Below are 19,590 nucleotides of genomic sequence, written 5' to 3'. Positions count from 1 at the left end.
AAGCTTCATATTTGAATATTAGTACAGACTGTAAAATGAAGATGTCATCAGATGTTATACAACTTCAGTCTTTAAAGTGAAAATGTGTGGTTGCCAAGTGAGCATTTCAGAATCATTTCAGTAGTCTTTTTTCTTCCTCCTGTCTTTCAGATGTTTGATTCAAGTGGCAGCCATGGACTTCTTGGAACTCAGCTACCTCAAAACTCCATTAAATCCCATGAGGTAAACATAACCAGACAGGGCAGCCATCTTGGCAGCCATCTTATATTATGTTGACTAAGTGGTGAATGCTAGTTTAGACTCTTCACATGGATCTGTAAAAAGACCAGTTTAGGATTAAAATGATAAGAGGTGTCTCTGGAATGCTAAGTATTTTTGGAGGCTTTTAAACTTATGACATCACCACCTCAAGTAGCTGGACCAGAGCTGCATTTTTGGTGTATACTTACTTAAATGTTCCTCAGCCATACAAGGCCCTCCTTTCAATATTGTTGTATTCCAAGTTACACTTTCTTTTATGACCTTCAAGGCCTTCAAACAGATAGTAAATGCTTCTCTAGGCATCTTCAGTGGAGATGAGCACTGCCCTTCTCTGGTCTCCAGAGCTGCTTCTGTTTCTGAGATCAGGAATGCTTGGATAGGCTTATGGTTAGACTTTGTGCTTTTTTCCAAACTCATGTTCTTGCAAAGCTGTGTTTTGCAAAGCTCACCAAGTTTCCCTCAGTCAGAATGGCTTATCTTTAATTTTGTTTTTAACAAACATCTTATCTACTCATCAAAGATAAAAGGGTGATAATGGGGCTGGAGAAATGGCTCAGAGGTTAAGAATATTTATTGTTCTTCAAGAGGATCCAAGTTCGTTTCCTAGCCCCCAAGTGGTGGTTAGCAACTACCTGTAACTCCAGTCCCAGGGGGATTTGCCATTCGCTCCTGGCTTCTGTGGATGCTAGGCGCATGTGTGGTACGCAGACACACGTTGGCGAAACACCCACGTACATAAAATAATAAAAGAAATTTTCAAACACTGATAGTGAGGCTGGAGAGATAGTTCAGCATTTAAAAAAGTTTGCTGCTCCTGTAATGGACTTGAATTTGGTTCCAGCGGTCACATGACAGCTCACAACTGCCTGTAACTTCAGTTCCAGGAACCTTGATTCTCTCTCCTGATCTCCATGGACACCTACATATACGTGGCATACACACATACACTCTCTCTCACACAAACATAAATAAAAAGCAATTAAAATTTAAATTAAAAAGCCTTGATGATGATCAACATGGACAAATCTATTGTGTCTTTGCCAAAACTATCTGACACGTTAATGGAAGTAATTCGATGAAGTAGAAATTTAGTTTGAAAAAAATCTGAGTTATATGAATGTTAGACACTTTGACAGTTGCTTTGGGAGGGAGGGAAGTACTCTGGTGATAATCAAATACTCAGTACAGATAGCTATGTGCTCTGTCTCCTTGCGAAGCTGGGTACGGCCTTTTAGTATGCCATTGTTGTCGCTAAAACTGCTCCTGGGTGGCAGCTCAGCCTCAGGTGCCATGTTTCCTGTAGGATGGGTGTGAATAAGTTGGAGAATCCTCTGCCCAGAGCCATGTTTCTTCTCACCTGCAACCTCCCGGGACCATGGCTACCAGGAGCAAGCTGTGGGGTGGGGTGGCTTGGACCAGGAATCTGCTTGGACCATCTGCTTTTGCTAATGTTCACAAACTACGAGTAGACAAGGAAACCACATTCAAACCTTCTTTTCTATATAGGATGCTATCCAAGTGACAACCGTTTCATAATGAACGCTGTCCATGCCCTGCCCTGTGGTCTCTGTGTACTCGCAGAGCTGATTCAAAATCCCTGTCAGATCATAACTTTCAGAGAACTTGACTAAATCCTGTGGTTGTTATGTTACCAAGATTTGCTAGGTTATTACTGTGTCCTGCCTTGTCCGTGTGTGTGTGTGTGTGTGTGTGTGTGTGTGTGTGTGTGAGAGAGAGAGAGACAGAGACAGAGACAGAGACAGAGACCAGACAGAGAGAAAACCACAGAGAGACAGAGAGTTGTATCTTGAAGTTTTCACAAGCTCTTGGTTTGTGTGGTGTTTCTGTGTATTCTAAGCTCATAGCTCATGCCAACATTCTGATACTCACTTAGTGTTTGTTAGTTAATCATTTGTATTAGCTGTAGTCCTTTAATGGCTGAGAACTGTTGGATCTACAATAAAAGCCCACTGCTTTAAGATTATATCTTTTTAAACATTACATAATAATAGAAAGTTCTTATTTTAAAAGTTTAAGGAGTGAGGTCATCAAAGCATTATCAAGATGCATTGCAGACTTTGAGGGGAAACTTTGGTGAAGTAGTCATCGATGGCAAAGGTCAGTGCTTATTTAAACCAGGCTCAGGTTTACACGTATTCCAGCTGACTCCCCAAGTCCCACTAAAGCCATCAAAGGCATCTCCCCAAGCCATCTCTCCATCTAAGGATGAAACACAGGAGACTTTCCATCTCTGTGTTAACAGTACAGCTTTCTGTCCCATGTCACAGAACATAGGTAGCTAGGTTCAAATTGAACTGCATCTTGACCTAAGAGAGGAATTTTTTTTTTTAAATACCTCTTTGTCTTAAAACTCTGCCTGTAGCTGGTTGAATAATTACAATTATTAGTCACTAGTTGTCTCGTGCTAATCATGGAGAATATTTGTAGCACACAAACCATCTGTCTTTATACAGTAAGTACATTATGTACATCACACAGAAAGGGTCGTTGTGAGGGAGGAGCCGCACTCCTTTTTAAATATCCCACCATAATTGGTACATCCTGTAAGGGTCTAGCAGTGAGTCACTCTAATTGGAAGTCTGTTAGCACTGGAGGAAAGCCAGCCTTCTTGGAGCATTTTTTTAAAGGACACCTTGGCTAGCCCCAAATGAGAGCTTTTCAGAGTCTCCTTGATGAGTAATAATGAGTCTCAGACAGCATTTGGCAGGAAGGTGTTTGTTATGGAGATGTGTCAACAGATCTCCCACTGTGTTAGGGTGGCAGCTGCCCCAGAAGGCCACAGCAGCCATGGCAGCCCCTGGCCCTGGCCTCTGCTCCTGGAAAACTGTCTGGGGTGTCCTGACTTCCTGTGGCAGTAAATGAATGAAGAATTGTCACTTTAGATATTAGCCATGAAGGACCCACGGGGGTGGGGGAGGGCACCCTGATGTTGGTTTCTCAGGTGGAAAATGTGAAGAACCAACCAAATGTTGACCACAGCACAGTCTGTTTAAATAGAATGTTAGACCGGAACCTTCTGCAGCACATGAGCATATGCAGCTATAGAACATATCTGTGTTTGTCTCTTTCCAGACACATGGCTGGCCAGTCGGCTCTTTGTCTTCCCTTCCTAAGCAATGATATCTGGGCATCTGCCCAAGAAGGAAGTAAACACCACAACCTCCATGATACCAAGTTGTCAAGAAAAGCCACGGCAGATCATTTCTTTTGTGCTGTCCCCTCATCTCACTTGCTAATAGACTTTCCTTTTATCAGTGACTGGGGTGGTGTGGGCCTCCTTATGACAGACAGACACTGTGATTTTGCTACTCATGTCCCTTCAGTGATTCAGGCAGTAATTATAAGCCATTCGACCCAAAAGCATCTGCTGCGAAAACGCACAGGGTTACCATTCTCTCTGTGTGACATACTAAGAGTAAGTAATTTGACGTGTGGTTTCAGGACCATTAGTGTAATAATAATAATAATAATAATAATAATAATAATAATGCACATGGAGAAGTTGCCCTACCAGGAGAGCTAGCTCGATTTGCAATTGCTAAGGTAGCGTGTTGTGGCAGGGGCTAGAGTTCACTGGTGCTCCCTGCTCCTTGATGGCCAGCAGAAGCCGGGCTGTGATGGAACAGTGCTGTGCTCCACCCCGGGTTCCTCAAGGCTTTGGAACGTTAAATAGTTCTCATGACAGTGGCTGTCACTGACCTGTGGGGATTATGCAGGGGCAGTGCGCGGATGCTGTCCAAGCTGACTGCAGAAAGGGTTCAGTAGTCTCTCAAATGCCATTCCTCCTGGGGTGACCTCGCAAAGCTGGTTTTGGTAGTGGCCACCTTCAGCCTGTGTAAGGCTATCGAGACAGAGGTTTGACGCTGACCCTTGTCTTGTCTTTGTGTTCTCCAGGAACCAAGAACTTTGGACAGCACTTTGGAATGTGGCTGGAAGAGGCAGGTTAGAGTAGGCAAGAGCGAGTGGAGCTGACGGACTGTGGACCTCCGGATGAGTGCTTTAGGAAGCACCTCCGAGAAGGGTGTGCGGGGAGGAATTTCCCAGATGCCCCACGTGTGTTTAGTTTTAGGGTTTTCTGTTTCTTTTATGAAAAAGACATAGGAGAGTATTTTTTTCTAAGTCTTGAGACTGAAGTGTGTGTGTTTTCAGCTTGGATGCCACTGGCCTTTCCTAAGGAAATAAATCAATGTTGCTTTCTCTCTAAAAGGGCAAAGCTTAAAATAACTTAGAAGATCTGTATTTACCAAGCATGCTGGTTTTTTTTTTTCCTGGTTCTAACTAATTCATTATGCACTCTTTGACTTAATTGAATAGCCAGGTTTCTCCTTTTCTGTATTGAGTACAAGTGTGTGTGTGTGTGTGTGTGTGTATGTGTGTACAAGAAGCATATCTAATTTGTCATTGTAGGTGGTCTCTTGAGAGGCTTTAAATCACTGATGGCATTGGATTTGATAGGCATCTTCTGTGAACACTATAGACAGAGGGAATGACTCCTCCGTGTAGGTTCAAGTTCAAAGCCACAATTAATTGAACCTAATGGGATTGTTTCTATTGTCCTTTCTTCCGCCCCTCCATTTACTTTCATACAATTCTTTTGCTTAAGATTTGCCTTCTTTGAGCAATCTGGTAGTTAGTCTTACTTAGATTTGGGATTGTAAGAAGCTGACACTGGAAAAGCAAATTTGAATCAGATGCAAGTGGAGAGCCTTGACCTTGACTACTTTTCACATTGATTGCATGTGACTCTTTGGAGGCAGCCATCTCCTCAGCACCCAGGTGTATTCTGGGTGTGAGACATTGCGGTAAGGGCTGGAGGACACTGTGGATGGAGAAACAAAGATGGAACTGTCCTTCATCTTGCCACTTAAAGTGGGTGGGCCCAAAGCTAACCCATGTGTGAGCTGGATTTTGCTATGTCAAGTACTTAAAAATGGTAGTTTCTCTAACCAGTGATTCCAATATTAGAACCAGGGGGCACAGAGAAACAGAGGAAGTTGAAGTTGAAGGCAGTTGAAGTGAGCACAAGTGTAGAGGCAGGGGAGTGCCTTGTTCTTTATGGGGAAGGTCTCTTGGGACAGTTTGTTCTACCAAGACAGTTTGTATAGTAGAATAAGTCATGTCCAGTGTGGAAAGAAGTTAATTAGCAGGCTGCCATTTCCATGTCGTGGGATAGTGGGGAAACCCGACTCATATCCAGACTTCAGGGGCCGGAGCGGGTCATGGTGGAACCTCACATGACAGCTGTGAGTGAACTGGCAGCAGGGTAGGAATTTATGTGAAGAAATCTTCCTGCCATGGTATGGCATAAATTTGTATTTCCAGAGTCCCTGCCCACCTGTCCATCCAGTGTGAGGTTGCTGTGACTTGGTTTCTGTTTGCTCCTTCCTGTGGCCTTCCTTTTGATGTTTCTTACTCTCCAGTGACCTCTGCTGGGCTTTCTGCTTTGGCTTTTTCAATGTACATTGTTTAAGAGGAGAGCCTTAAGCAACCTAATTAAGATAGCACCTGCTCTTACTTGGTGCCTGGTAAGACTACACTGACCAACTGACAGAAGTACCTGGGAGAAAAGAGCCAGAGAGAGGCTTTATCCACGTGGCAGGACCCCTCACGAGAGAGTATCCCAGCATCCACCTGGCATCCTAGGTGTTAGGGATCTGCCCCTGTGAAGATCTTTGTAGGAAAATGTGCTGACATTGACAGATCCATGACAGATCCAGCTCTGCAGCTTCAGAGTTGAGCTTCACATTTCCGAAGAGCTGACACAGAAAGAGGGGTTCTTCCCCTCTCTGCCCAGGCCTGTTCTTCACCCAGTTTACTCTGAGTTTAGAAAAGAACATGGACTTGGCAGTACAACTACCTATCAGTGTGCTTGCTTTGAGATTTGAGTTGTATGCAGTAATGTGAGAGTGCTGAATCCACACGCCATGCTTGCCAGCCTGTAAAGCATCTTCATGTATGTGGGTGCCTTTGCTCATGACAGCTCATCTTGCTAATTAATATATATCAGTAATTGAGAACAATGCTTCCTTTTAGTGAGCTGTAAACTGAGGCGTTAGCAAATTGAATTTTGTTTGTTTTGAGACAGGATCTCACTATGTAGCCCTGGCGGGCCTGGAACTCACTGTGTAGATGAGGCTCAAACTCAGAGTGGTAGGAGAGGCCGGAGAACAGAGCTTCTCTTAACAATCGCTTCCATTAAAGGCCTCCCCACCCCTGTGTCCATTCTTGCTCGTTTGACCTGCCTACATTTTCTCACCTCACACAGGCCCACGACCTGCATCCATACGGCTCCGCAGCTGACAGCACTCTTCGAAACAACACATGGGAAGTCCGGGCTCACGTCCACTTCCAGGATCACGAGGGAGTGACTGTGGTCATCAGGCCAGAGCACAGAGTGGAAGACGTTCTGGCTTTGGCATGCAAGGTGATAGGCCTCGCTGTGGAAACACACACTCCTGAAAAGAGAGGCTCATTAATGCCGCAGCCCTCTGCCTTCTGGTTTTGTGGGGCTTTTAAGACCCAACTTTCTACATGGGAGAACATACTAACATTTTCTAGTTAACATATTAACCCCCCACCCTTCGGAAGAGTGGGATCGAAGGTCCAGACTTCATGAAGACCCTGACTTGTTCCACGTAAACTTTTAATCTGTATCTAGAATCCCTGTGACATGCGTTGCTGTTCACACTACTTAGTAGCTTGCTATGCTGTTAGCATGGAACTCATCACCACACACAGCTGCTTGTAGACACTGATGTGAGTTATGGTGGTTGTTTCATTCCGTAGGAAGTCAGTGGAATAAATGCGTTCAGCACAGCAGGTTTGATACTTCTAGACCACCAGGTGGCAGAGTAGAGCTGAAAGCTTTAAGTTCTGTGCAATCGTAAGTGGGGAGAGGCTTGGAGAGGCTGCTTGCTTTCATGCTGGACATGGAGAACATTTAGTTCTCCTTTGTCCTTAGCCTTGAAGCTTTAGTGTCCTGTACATTTATGTATGCGATTATCTTTATAAATGTAATTGTCCCCCTTCCCACCTGCCTAATATGTAAAAGCCTCGATGTTCACCTGAACAGGCTATAAAAAACTGCTACTGACAGGTTTTCTGAGTGTTAAAGGAAGTTGGAGGCAGGAGGTCAGCTGTTTGGAGCACAGGCCAGAGATAAATGCTTTTCTGTTGAAAGTGTGGGGAAGAAAGAAAAGATGCAAGTGAGAGGAGGAGGAGGGAGTGCATGCATGTGTGTCACACATGCAAACACACACACATGTGCAAGCAAGCATGCATGCATGGGGGATTAGAATATATCTGAACTTAAACATTTTCTAATTGAAAATACTTTGAAGTATGAAAGTCTAAAGTCTGTAGAACTTAATCACAAATCGCATTTTACAAATCTCTCTACTTTCATAATAAGAAACAAGTTAGTTACTACAAGTTAGTGACCAGACGTGGAAGAGAGCTGACGTCTGATGGGAGATGGGCTGTGTGATAAAATGTGTCTCCTTGGCTCCCGAGCACTGAGCCTTACCCTTTGCGGTTACAGCATTTAGAGGAAACCTTAGCAGTAAATTTTGACCCTTCTTTCTTTGTTTGCACGTTTAAATTTGAGCTTTTCCATAGTTCAAGATAGGGTAAATTATATGCAGTTGGTTTTTTTCCCCCCTAAGATTTTGGTAGTGGTCCGTCATGAGCCTCCCGAGTGCTGGTGATTTTAGGACAGAGCAGGTAGAGCCGGAGTAACCAGGCATTTTCTTTGCAGATGAGACAGTTGGAGCCTGCTCACCATGGCCTTCAGCTTCGGAAGGTGGTGGATGAAAGCGTGGAGCGGTGTGTGCCTGCACCCTACGAATACATGCTAGAACAGGCAAGTGGGGGGCTCTGGAGGTTGAGAGGGACTGTCCAGCCATGTCCACACCCCATCTCACACAGCCCAGGCCAGCCTCGAACTCCTTGTGTATGATCTTGAGATTCTGATCCTCCTGCCTGCACATCCCGAGTGTTTGGAATGTAAGCATGTGTCACCACACCCAGCCTGTGCGATGCTGGCGGCGTGCTACGTGGTCTCTTTGCCAGCGCAGCTCTTTCCCCAGGCCTCTGCACCGCCTCTTAATTTTGAAGACTGTAATTTGGGGGCAGACTGTTCAAATTTGGCATTTGGTTTGTAAACGGCCCTCATGTAAACAGTATCGTAATTTTCCTGAGAGAAAGTGTGTCACCATAATTTTGCAAGGTTGTGTAATGTTAATTCCCCAATTCTGCTGCTTTCACCTTTCTCAGGTTTATGATGAAATTGAAGTCTTTCCACTCAATGTGTGTGACGTGCAGCTAACCAAGACTGGGGACATGACTGACTTTGGTGAGTGTCGAAGCCCTCCCCAACAACCCCAGGAATCCAATGCTCATCCTGCCCTTTGCTTCTTTCTCTCTTTTTCACTATCTATTTATTTATTTTAGCAGGATGGGCTGGTGTATAGCAGCATTAGGAGGGGTGGCAAGGCAACTATAGAAATAATATGAAAGTGGTTAAGGAATGTGATACGTTGGTGACGGTGCTAGCACAATACATTAATGGTGCCTGGGGCTGCTCTGAGCTGGTTCACCCAGGAGCCAGACGAGGCTTCTTTGATCCATTGGTTGATTGAGATTTAAGTATATGTGCATGTGTCCAAGGAGGCCAGAAGAGGGATGGAGTTGTGAGCGGGCCAACTTGCATGCTAGGAACAGAGTGTGGGACCTCCAAAAGAAGAGCCAGTGTTCTTAACCACTGAGCCATCTCTCCAGCTCCAGGAGGCTTCTTTTTTTTCCTGTCTGGAGTCCTACCAAACTTTCCAGGCTGTGGTCCTTTCCCAGTCCTTTCTCCCAGGATAGAAACCTTACCTGCCCGTCAAGAGCATATGGACAGTCTAACTGGGAGAAGCTGCTCTGTTTGCTTTGCCTCCCTCTGACCTGAGTATAACAATTAAGGGTCATCATCGCTGTTTAACTCTTACTTTCCTTGGTCTTTATTGAAACTCAGCAAAGTTTTTGCTCATGTCTTATAATTGCACGTCAGACTTTTGTTGCCTTTACCTTGGGAAGTCAGTAACTAGATAAAGATAAAGTAATTAGATAAAGTCAGTAATTAGATATTCTCTGGATATCTCCAGAGAAAGGCTGTTTTTATTACATTAAAAATATTGTTACAGCATAGGTAGTTGCTTTAAAATAACTCAAGTTGATAATATGCTAAAATTGTATTCTTTGGACCTTGTCCTTAATTACACGATCAGGTTTGTTGGTTTATTTTGAGACAGGGTCTCACTCTGTAGTCCAGACTGGCTGGGATCCCAAGATATCCTTAAAGCTTTTAGGGATCCTCCTGCCTCAGCCTCCCAAATGCTCAGATTAGGTTGGAATTCCCTATTCCAATGTAGGTCAGTATTGGTTTTGTTTGGAAACCCTCTCCACCTTTGTTTACTCTTCTTGGCATTTGCTCTGTCTCCATGACCACCATGGGTGTGTCTTCTTCCCATCTGAGTGAATGATTATACACATGGATCCTTTTGCCATGGATTTCAAGTCTTTGTGTAAGGCAATGAGAGGACATGGGGTAGGAGGACATTGTTTCCTATCCTCTAGGAGCTGCTAGCATTGAGGAACCTCCATGTGAAAGTGCAGCATGTCAGTGTCTGAGGGAGCGTGTCCCCGCAGGACATATACTGGGCTTTGCATCTCATACCTATATAAAACACTAGACCCATTTCAGACAGTCCCCCCTCGTGTGTGTGTGTGTGTGTGTGTGTGTGTGTGTAAGTTTCTGTGTGAATTCAGGCGTGTACATGGTACGACATACATGTGGAGGACAATGACCTTGGGTGTGTCCTTGAGGTTTTTTTTTTTTTTTTTTTTTTTTGAGACAGGATGTCTTCATTGATTTTTCCACTTCATGGGCCAGGCTAACTGACCTGCAAGCTTCTAGGCCTCAGTCACTCTTGAGCTCCTGTAGGATTGCTGGTATACTGGTGTTTGTGTTCTGCATCTTTTAACATGGGTTCTGGGGACTCGACCTCTGACCTTTATGCTTGCACAGCACACACTGTGTCTAGCAAGCCATTGCCTGAGCCCAGGCTTTAACCATCTTAAAATGCCTCACTCTGCTTCAGCGTAAGCATCTTTTGGTCTTAACTGTAAAACACACCAGCAAACCCTCCATTTTTAACTGTGACGGTACAGCAGTCAGGTAGGGTAGATATCTGGCACCTTTAATCCGTGTTGGCAAAGGACAGTTGTGTCTGTGAGTCATCCTCACCACCACTTTCCAGATCTCTTCCATTTGGCAAAACTGGAGCTTTGTATTTGGCTTTCCCCTCTCCTTCCCCAGCTCTTGGCAAGCGCACATTATACCCTTTGTCCTTCTCACTTGGGGAAGCCTTCAGTATCTGCCTTTCCGTGCCCATCTCATTTCACTTAGCATTAATGTCTATAGGATGTGCCAGGATTTCCTCTTTCAAAGGCTCAGTCATGTTCTGCTGTCTGTGCACACCTTCTGTTTGTCCTCAGTCTCCTCGTTTGTCAGCTGGCCTATTCCCAGTGGCTGGCTGCTGTGAGTGTGCTACTGTGCGCTCACAGTTGCAACTGTTGGGTAAGGTTACACACTCTCGTGCCTAACCCCTCCGGTCTGGTGGGTTCCTCTTTTCCCCTGCTCTTGCTAAAGATAGTACTTTCAAAATAGTCCTTACTTTCCCAGCATGTTGCCCTTACAAGAATGGACATTCATGGATGGGGCTGACTGGGCCGGGGAGACAAAGGGAGGTGAATTCACACTTGCTTTTTGTTTTCTCCCACAGGGTTTGCAGTCACAGCTCAGGTGGATGAGCACCAGCATCTCAGCCGGATATTTATAAGCGATGTTCTCCCTGACAGCCTGGCATACGGAGGAGGTCTGTGTGGTGCTCTGCATGAGCACTCTTTGAGTTGCTAACTGTGGGGTATGGGCTTGAGCTCCATAATGCTGCATTTTCCATCTTGTCAGTGGTCAGCATTTGCAGCCTGCTTTCGTCTTAAAATGCATCTCTCTAATCTCTTCTCCCTTTCTTCCTATTTTCTTCTTCCTGGTTCTCAGGGCTGAGAAAGGGCAATGAAATCACCAGCTTAAATGGGGAAGCCGTGTCTGACCTTGACATCAAGCAGATGGAGGCCTTGTTTTCAGAGAAGAGCGTGGGCCTCACTCTAGTGGCCCGGCCTTCAGACACAAGAACAACCCTGTGTGCTTCCTGGTCAGACAGTGACCTGTTCTCCAGGGACCGGAAAGCTCTGCCACCCTCTCCCAACCAGTCCCAACTGCTGGAGGAATTCCTGGATAACTTTAAAAAAACCTCCGCAAATGGTAAGGCTGTATTCTTTGACTGTCTTGAACTGCTGGTGCCATTGGCCTGCGTTCTTAGGCTGCAGCTTAGATTACAAGGCCAGATTGTATAAACTGCTACTCAGAGAATGTTTCCTCATTTGCTAGGACAAGATGCCTACTGGGATAGATTTCTCAATAGTCCATACAATTTAGCAATTAGGGAACCTTCAGAAAAACTAAAAACCATGGTAGAGTTTGTTTGTTTGTTTGGGTGTTTTTTCTGCCAGGAGGACTGGTCTCTTAAGAAACAGCAAGCTTTGCATGTAATTCATGGACTGATTTCAGAACATTTTAAAGGCCTATAAATGGAGAGCGCGAGTATTTTTCTTTTCAAATGAAATATCCACATGAGGGCTCACATTCTGATGGGTTCTCTGAACTTACTGTTTCTACCTCTCTTGACTGTTACATTTGAACCAGAGCCCTAGCCGAGTACCTGTCGCTTCCCTCTTTTGGAGGGAGAGTCCAGGCTTCCTAGAGCATAGAGTGGATCTTGAACCTGGCAACACATGAGTTATTTTTCTTTCCACACTGTCCTGCATTGCTAATGGATTTTCAATAGAAATCTCTTGTGTGCTGGGCAGAAATGAATGCGAAACTCAAAAGAGAGGTCATTAGGATGGATTTAATGATAAAGCAGACTTACCAGGTTGTCTGTAATTAAGCATCAGATGGTAAGATTTGTGATTCACTCAGGTGTCTGGTGCTTTCTCTTCCTCTCTTGGGACTTTCTTCCCACTTAAAACATCATGAGGTTGGCTGTTGGCATAGAAAAATGGGCATCATGAAACAGAAATTATGATGGAGCTAACCAATGGTTGGTGATAGTGGGACCACCATTCAGATTCTGCCAGGCTGCTCTTCTAAGCCTGAGTGGCTCATGTTGTGTGCTCCTTGTTGGAGTGGTTGTTCTGGAGTGGCATTCCCTACCTGTTATTCCTCTGCATTTTGTCACAAGAAGAAAGCACTTCAGCCTGTAATATCTTCTTCTATTCTGGGAATGAACGAGCAAAAGATTCAGACTTAATTTTTTTTAAAAGAAGAATCAAACAGGTAAGTTAAATGGTTAAGCTTGTCCGCTCCCTTTTCCAGTCCTAGATTCATGCTATGTTCCAGAAGTTATTCTGTGTGTTGTGTGTGCGCGTGCACACACACAGGGAACTCGATGAAGTGAGGGTATGGGAAACTTGTCTGCAGCCATTTTGTTACCAGTGTCCACCCGCCTGGGGGGGCAGACAGCTGCTGGCGCCTTTGCTGCATGGGCCTTCCTCTCCAGCTAGGCTAGAGTGTGCTGAGATTTAGCACTTTTCTCAGGCAGAACACGGGCTCTCTGGCCCCACGGTTTAGCATTTATCCCACTTCTGTGTGGTGACTGTTCTGTGGTCGTGAGCCTGTGTGCCATGATAAACCGCTTTTCCGTACACTTTGAAAAGAGGATTTTTTTTTTCCTTTTTGAGGTATTGTGTTTGAAAAGACACTGAGTACTTAAGAACTTTGAAGGTTAAGGGTAGAAATAAAATCTGGGGTGCACTGGTAAGAAGTTTAAAAGCAAAGGCAGACCAGGTCTCTCATTGGAATCATGATGCCCTGCTCACAAGAGGAGCTTGTGCTCTGGGTGCTACGAATGGAGTATGGGGACAGTCAGACAGGTTCTGAGTCAGGCCTGGGTGTGAGGACTGGGTTCCCACAGGGGTAGCATGTAGGCATTGAGGTTGCAGAGATGATTGTGAGATGCAGTCACAGCTCTTCAAGTGGCCCCTGGAGTCAAATCACAAATGTACAGAGTCATTTCCCACACCACTCATGTGTCTTCTGCTCCTTTTCCTGCTCTGTGGTCACGTTTCCAATAACCTGTGGTGCCTCGTCCTCTGATCAAGCTATGCCTTTGCGAGAGTCCCCACAGTGTCCCTGGCTCTTGGTAGGTGACCCAGTTGTTCCCTGCCGGTCCCAGCTTCGTCTTTAATCAAGTCTCTGTTTAAAAGGCAGATACAATGTCTTACACCACCTGGAACCTAAGCCCACAGAAGGCTGAGGCAAGAGAACTGAATTCCAGGCCAGAGTGGGGTACACCAGAAAACACCGTCTCAAAATTCACAGCAAAACTTACCTTGATTCACTTTTACTGTGAAATAGAAGTCACTCTGTCCTCCTATTATAAAATCAAAACTTATACAAACATTTAAATAGCTTTGGAGGAGGTATTTTAATACAGCCTTGGGCTGCCTTTAAGACTGGTCACTTTAGTGTGTATTCATGCATGTTCTACCCATGAACATTGCTAGAAGGTGCTGTGTGCTTGGAAAGGAGGAAGGAGCTAAGAAAGGCCCCGCGTCCGTTTCACAAAGCCTGGGTCTCTACCTAGTGATGTTTCTGAAAGATAAGACCTGCATTGTAAAGAGGGAGCTGGACAGGTCCCACGTAGAGCAGGAAGAAAGCCACATGTAGTTGTTGGGGCATATTTGACTGCCTCAGGGAATGTATGTAGATCCCTTCCTGCCATGTGTTGGAAGGCGAGGCCCTGGGAAAAGCTGCATCTGGCTCTGGTCCACTTCCGGTTTTAGTCACACAGCTACACAGATTATGATGGTGATTATGACATTTGGTGAAACGAGTCCCAGATTTACCTCCTGGGCTTAGAGAAGACAGACCAGGCTGGGTTCGGGTGTGTGAGTATGTCCTGCAGACAGTCGGGTGCAGGCCTGTGGCTAAGCCACTTGCACTCTGGTCCACAGGAGGAGGGCTTCCTATGAGTAGAAGGACCGGTCCTTCTCCAGCTCTCCTGAGCTGAAGTTCTGAGGATCCAGTGAGATGATGTGTCACACATGTTCTTGTCAAAAACTGCCGATATCTTGGTCAGCGTCTGTCCTTCAGTTAGGGATTGGCCCTGGCCCGACCCACCACCACCATCCTTTGAAATGCCAGCTGACAATGGTTAGCACGCATTACTAAGGCGTTGTCCCTTTGCTCCTGCTTGAGGACACACATGGGAGGCCGAGGACTCAGAGCTGTCACCCCACTCTCCTGACTCTGGTCCCACAGCAGAAGCCACAGGGCCACAGTGTTAGAGGAGAGTGACTTTGCCTCCTAAGAAATGAATGGCTGTTCCGTCAGGTTACCCATACCAGGGACAGGAAATGTCCACGGGCTAAATTTGACTGGAGCGGAAATACTAGTAAAGACTTTTTAACAGGCAGGATTAATTTTAATCACTGGAATTTCCCAAAGAGGACAGTGTTATTTTTGACCCAACAAGGCCACCATTGAAGGAGTTGGGTATACCCAAGCTGTTTGTGCTTGGATCCTGTTAATGCTACTTTTGTGATTTGTGCATGGAATTTCCCTTCGTTTGCTGGCTTTTGAGCAATCTCAGCAGCTTTTTTGGAAAGTCTCCCCAGGGTGTAAGTTTGTGAATGAAGTTTTTATGTAAACACTAGACTCCCCAGACTCCCTGTGGCATGACTGTTCTCTCCATACCAACAGCTGTTACTACAGCCTTGTGAGGGCCAGAGGTGCATTTAGCAGGATGGAAACAGAGATCAATGTTGCTGCTTCTTGGGCTGACACCCAGCAAAGGGCTTTGCAGACACAGAAGGTAACCATGGCCAGAGGTGCTGGTGCAGCCCCCGACCCCCTTCTGAATTACTCCTTTTGAGTTGGTGGCTGAGTGGTGGAGAATCTCGTCAGAAATCCCTTTTGTTTGTTTGTTTTTGCGACAGGGTCTCACTATGTAACTCTGGCTATCCTGGAGCTCACTATGTAGACCAGGTTGGCCTTAAACTGTGCCTCCCAAGTGCAGGGATTAAAAGCCTGCACCGATTTTTGTAAATTTTGTAAATTTGTTCTTCAGGGTGGCTTCCTCTTGGGAATGTATTTGTCTATCATATGGGAGCCAGCTCTACTGGGCCATACCCACTGAATTCCTGTTTATGGGTTGGGGGTGCAGTTTGGCTTCCATGAGATGCCTAGACTGACTAACAGCATTGAGTTCTGGGAACAATGTTTCTATGGAAAGTTGCTATTACCGATTATCTGATCAACATTCCAAGTTGTAAGATTTTTAAAACATATCAGTGTTCCCACAGAACAGAGGGTGTATTTGTTTAATACGAATAAAAAGTTCCAATTGGAAAATAGTAACTTGTCCTGGAGTTGGAACCTTGGCCTCAAAAATGCCAGCGTCCTTATAGCTGTACTGAAGGTAGCTTTTCACACAGTAAGGGATGTAAGCATGAGTTACTTTTCAGCCAAGGTCAAGCATGAAAGAGAGGGTGTGAAATCCTGCTAGCAGTGGTGGGAGTTGAGGTCCCTGGAAACAAATTCCCTTTTAAAGTTGAGTTTGGTTTGGGAGTTTGATTTCCATTTTTTCACTGTCTCATTTCGTCTCTTGTTTGACTTTTGCTACACTTTTCAGGCTCGAAGATATGAATTAGCCAGTGTTGGGTTGGATATGCTTAAGAAACTTTAGATGAGTAGAAAAATAAGATATTTCAATGTAGAAAAGCTTTTGCAATGTGGAGAATTGGAGCGCAGTTCGCTCTGTGAGCGCTGAGGAATCCAGGATTGGGGAAGTGGAGTCCAGGAGTTGGGTTTGAGTGGCATAGATGTGTGGCTATGGGCCTGGAAGCGGTGGGCAGGGGTTGGGGGAGGTAAAGGGTGGCCTTTCCTTTGGAGCTGGCAATCTGCTATATACAGACAGGGGCCAGACAGGGGCTATGAAAAGGAGTTGGCAGTCCTGCCGGGGTCAGGCTGCAAAGCCTCAGGTTCTAGAATCGTGGGAAACAGCAGCAGCTGAGCACAGCCTGACCTTTCCTCTCAGAGAACTCAAGGCACTTGGTTGATGACCTCCTGACCTCCGGAACATACTTGCCACAATGTCCAGCACTGTAGCTTCACTGCCGATGCTCTTCTAGGATTCTTATTTTTCCCGGATCACAAGCCTTCTTGTGGAACCTTCTGGGTATGAGATGGCAGTTGCCGTGCTGCAGTCAGAAAAGCTGCGTAATTTCCTCATGAGGCCCTCACAAGGCTGGACCTACTGGCATTCCCTTCTGGAAGTTATGACGGCTTGTGAGGCGCGTGAGGTCTCACCTCATCCCTAGGATGTATGAGTGGTTAATGATTTCTAAGAGAGGGGGCCACTTGTGAAGAGACATTTGCTTGTTCAAGTTACCTACCCCACCCAGTGCAACAAAAGTCAGTCAACAAATACTCTGGAAATAAATAAAAAGAATTACAAAAAGAACAAATGAACGAATTACTGCCTGTTCCTGTGAAATTTAAGTGCTTCAGCCCTCGAGCTGTATCTACCGCCGTTAGTTTCACTTGGTCATCGCAGGATGGTAAATAGGTGGTGATGGGGAGCAGTGCACACACAGCAGGAGAGATTGGGGAGAAGCTGGTATATAAAGCTTGCCAGCATCGTTAGCAAAACCCAGTGTTGAATCATTTCCCTGAACGTCGGATACAAATACACTACAAGGTCCAGGTGAGCACGTGGATGCCATGCCTGGCCTCGTGTGCTCACAAGCAAGCCAGGCCACTCAATGGTAGTGTAAATCCAGGCAGCTTGGTTTGCTGTTAAAGAGAAAGAATGGCTGTGGCTTTTCACACAAGAGGCAGAATCAGTCCTCACGGTGATGCTTGCGCCTGCGTCTGCCCTGGTTTCTCCTCTTCTGTTCTGAGCCTGAAGATGAGTCCTCTCCCAGAATCCATTCAGCACTTTGAAGGAACTGGCATCTTCAAACGCAAGCCGGAAACAGGGAGGGTGAGCCGGAAGTGACAACGGCTTTCAACTCTTGAAGCCTGCATTCAGCGACTAACTTCCGCCAGCGAGGCCGCACCTACTAAGTCTCTCCAAACAGGGCCACGCACTTGGGGCCTAGTGTAAATCCAGGAGCGCAGAGGAGTTCTTACTCACTCTCATGACCATGCACGGGCTTACCTCTTTCAGCTCTCGATGTTTGGAGAGAGAGAGGCTGTCAATACCTAGAATTCAGGCTCTCCAGCCTCTCTTCATGGCACCAGCGTTCAGCCCGTGTTACAGGTTGTCCGCTCTGTGGGAAACATGCACCACTCCTCCGAGTTCCCCCTCAATAGCCCCACTGTTGACAATGTCATCATTTTCAGGATCGGTGATGCGCACTATAAAATTCCAGCAGTATAAAAGGCTAAACGGTGATGTCCTGTGAAACTGTGGGTACGGTGGTTAGAGGCATGGATGTTAGCCGGGCCGCCTCTGGTCTCAGCTTGGTTCTGGGCTCACTGGCTGTGTGCGCCCAGGCAGATCAGTTAACTTCTCTGATTAGTTTTAGAATCTATGAAATGGTCTCGGACTTTTATGAGTTAATGAGCTGATTCTTGGAAAGCGGTAGTAGTGCCTGGTAATGTAGGAAGAGCTTTGAAAGTGAGCATGTTAAGTAAGTAGATAACTTTCTCTTGCTGTGTCCTTAGCATTGAGCTTTTCTTCCAGGGAAAATTCTTGCTTTCTTTCTTTTCCTGATCTGGGCGAGTATATACGTTGGGGAGCATGCTGGGATACTTTCCTGCTTTGGTGATTTACAGGCATGTCCATGCCCGGATTTTGTGGTACTGGGGATGGAACCAGGGCAAGTCAGGCAAGCACTCTGTTGACTGAGCCACATCCATTCTGCGTTATCTTGTTACAACAGAATAATGGCCAGTGTTAGATATCCATTCCCTGATTAGCTGAATTGTGAATATGGCAGGAGAGCCTCTGCTGTTAAGGTTCTTCGAGTGGGGAAAATGGCCTGAATCCCTGAGTGGCCCCACCGGTGTCATGAGGTCTGTCTTAGGGAGGGAGGAGGGTGAGAGTTGGAGAATCAGTGTGATGTGGGGCCTTGAGTCAGTGACAGAAGGAGTGGATTCTGTGTCCCCCTGTGGCGCTCACCTCGCTCTCCTTGCAGGTCTCGCCTCCAGGCCATAAGAGAGTCAGCTTATTTTTATGTGACAAGCCCTGGGATTAATGGTGGAAACGTGAAGCTTAACATACAGGACTACCTTTGCGATTCTGTGCTAGGAGGTGGCTGTGGGAATATTCACCACCCACAGCTGAAGTGCTCGACTCAGTCTCGCAGACATCTCACTGTTTATTGTGGTATACACTATATTACATTGCAGTAATACTGTTAACAGATTGAGACACTGGCTTACACAGCTCATCTCTCCCGACAGAAGCATCTGTCTTTTTAGCATCAGTGTGTCACCAGGCATGTAAGTACAGCACCCAGTGATTACTTAGTTGAACATACAAGAGACACATGCCCCCAACACATTGCAAGGGTTTATTTAAAGTGCAGAGGGTCATACCTGTAGCGAAGCGGGGAACCCTGGCCTGTGTATTGCTTGAGTTCATATCTGTGGTATAAATACTTTGTCTTGGAGGGTTTCTTGTTTAAGCCTTGATGTTGGGGAATGCACTTCTGCGCTTACTCCTGAATTTGGGGGCTTGGTTTAGGCTTGTGAAACGAGACACGTGACTTCCTGCCACAGTAGAGGAATGGAGCACCCTTAGGTCCTCCTGAGAAACCAGTATCTTTAGGAGCATAGACCACCCCTTGTGCTATTCATTTGATTTTTTTTTTTTTAAGACAGTGATTGGCTGTGTAGGCTACGCTGACTTTGAACTTAAGCTCCTTCTGCTTCTATACCCCTCCCCAACCCATGCTGGAATTACTGGTGCTTGCCACCATTCTCAACTCATGTTCCTCCTCCTCCCCTCCTTTTCTTCCTCCTCTTCCTCCTCCTCCTCTGTTCTGCCATGTAGTTATTTAACAGTAGTGTCTGTTGAGTGGCAGTGCTCGCTGGAGAAAGAGTGGAAATAAAAACAACAGGCTGAGCTCATGAAACATCCTTACCATGAGAAGGTACAGAAGATGACCAGGGCAAGAGGGACAAGATCAGGGATG

The 19,590-nt window shown here is 45.8% G+C and overlaps 1 protein-coding gene across 2 annotated transcripts in view; it reads left to right on the top strand.

Annotated features, from left to right (window-relative positions):
• Window positions 1–19,590, top strand: part of Tiam2 (TIAM Rac1 associated GEF 2) — a 194,027-nt gene that overhangs the window by 115,581 nt on the left and 58,856 nt on the right. For both annotated transcript variants that reach the window (XM_060373453.1, XM_021648942.2), the window contains exons 9-14: window positions 151–222; window positions 6,548–6,706; window positions 8,039–8,143; window positions 8,557–8,635; window positions 11,106–11,198; window positions 11,381–11,644. In XM_060373453.1, coding sequence (XP_060229436.1) covers window positions 151–222; window positions 6,548–6,706; window positions 8,039–8,143; window positions 8,557–8,635; window positions 11,106–11,198; window positions 11,381–11,644 — 772 coding nt within the window. The remainder of the gene's footprint in view (window positions 1–150; window positions 223–6,547; window positions 6,707–8,038; window positions 8,144–8,556; window positions 8,636–11,105; window positions 11,199–11,380; window positions 11,645–19,590) is intronic.

Source organism: Meriones unguiculatus, chromosome 20 (assembly GCF_030254825.1).
Source record: "Meriones unguiculatus strain TT.TT164.6M chromosome 20, Bangor_MerUng_6.1, whole genome shotgun sequence".
NCBI classification, from domain to species: domain Eukaryota; kingdom Metazoa; phylum Chordata; class Mammalia; order Rodentia; family Muridae; genus Meriones; species Meriones unguiculatus.
The sequence above is the reverse complement of the archived record's forward strand: the minus strand, read 5'-3'. Positions and strand labels throughout refer to the sequence as shown.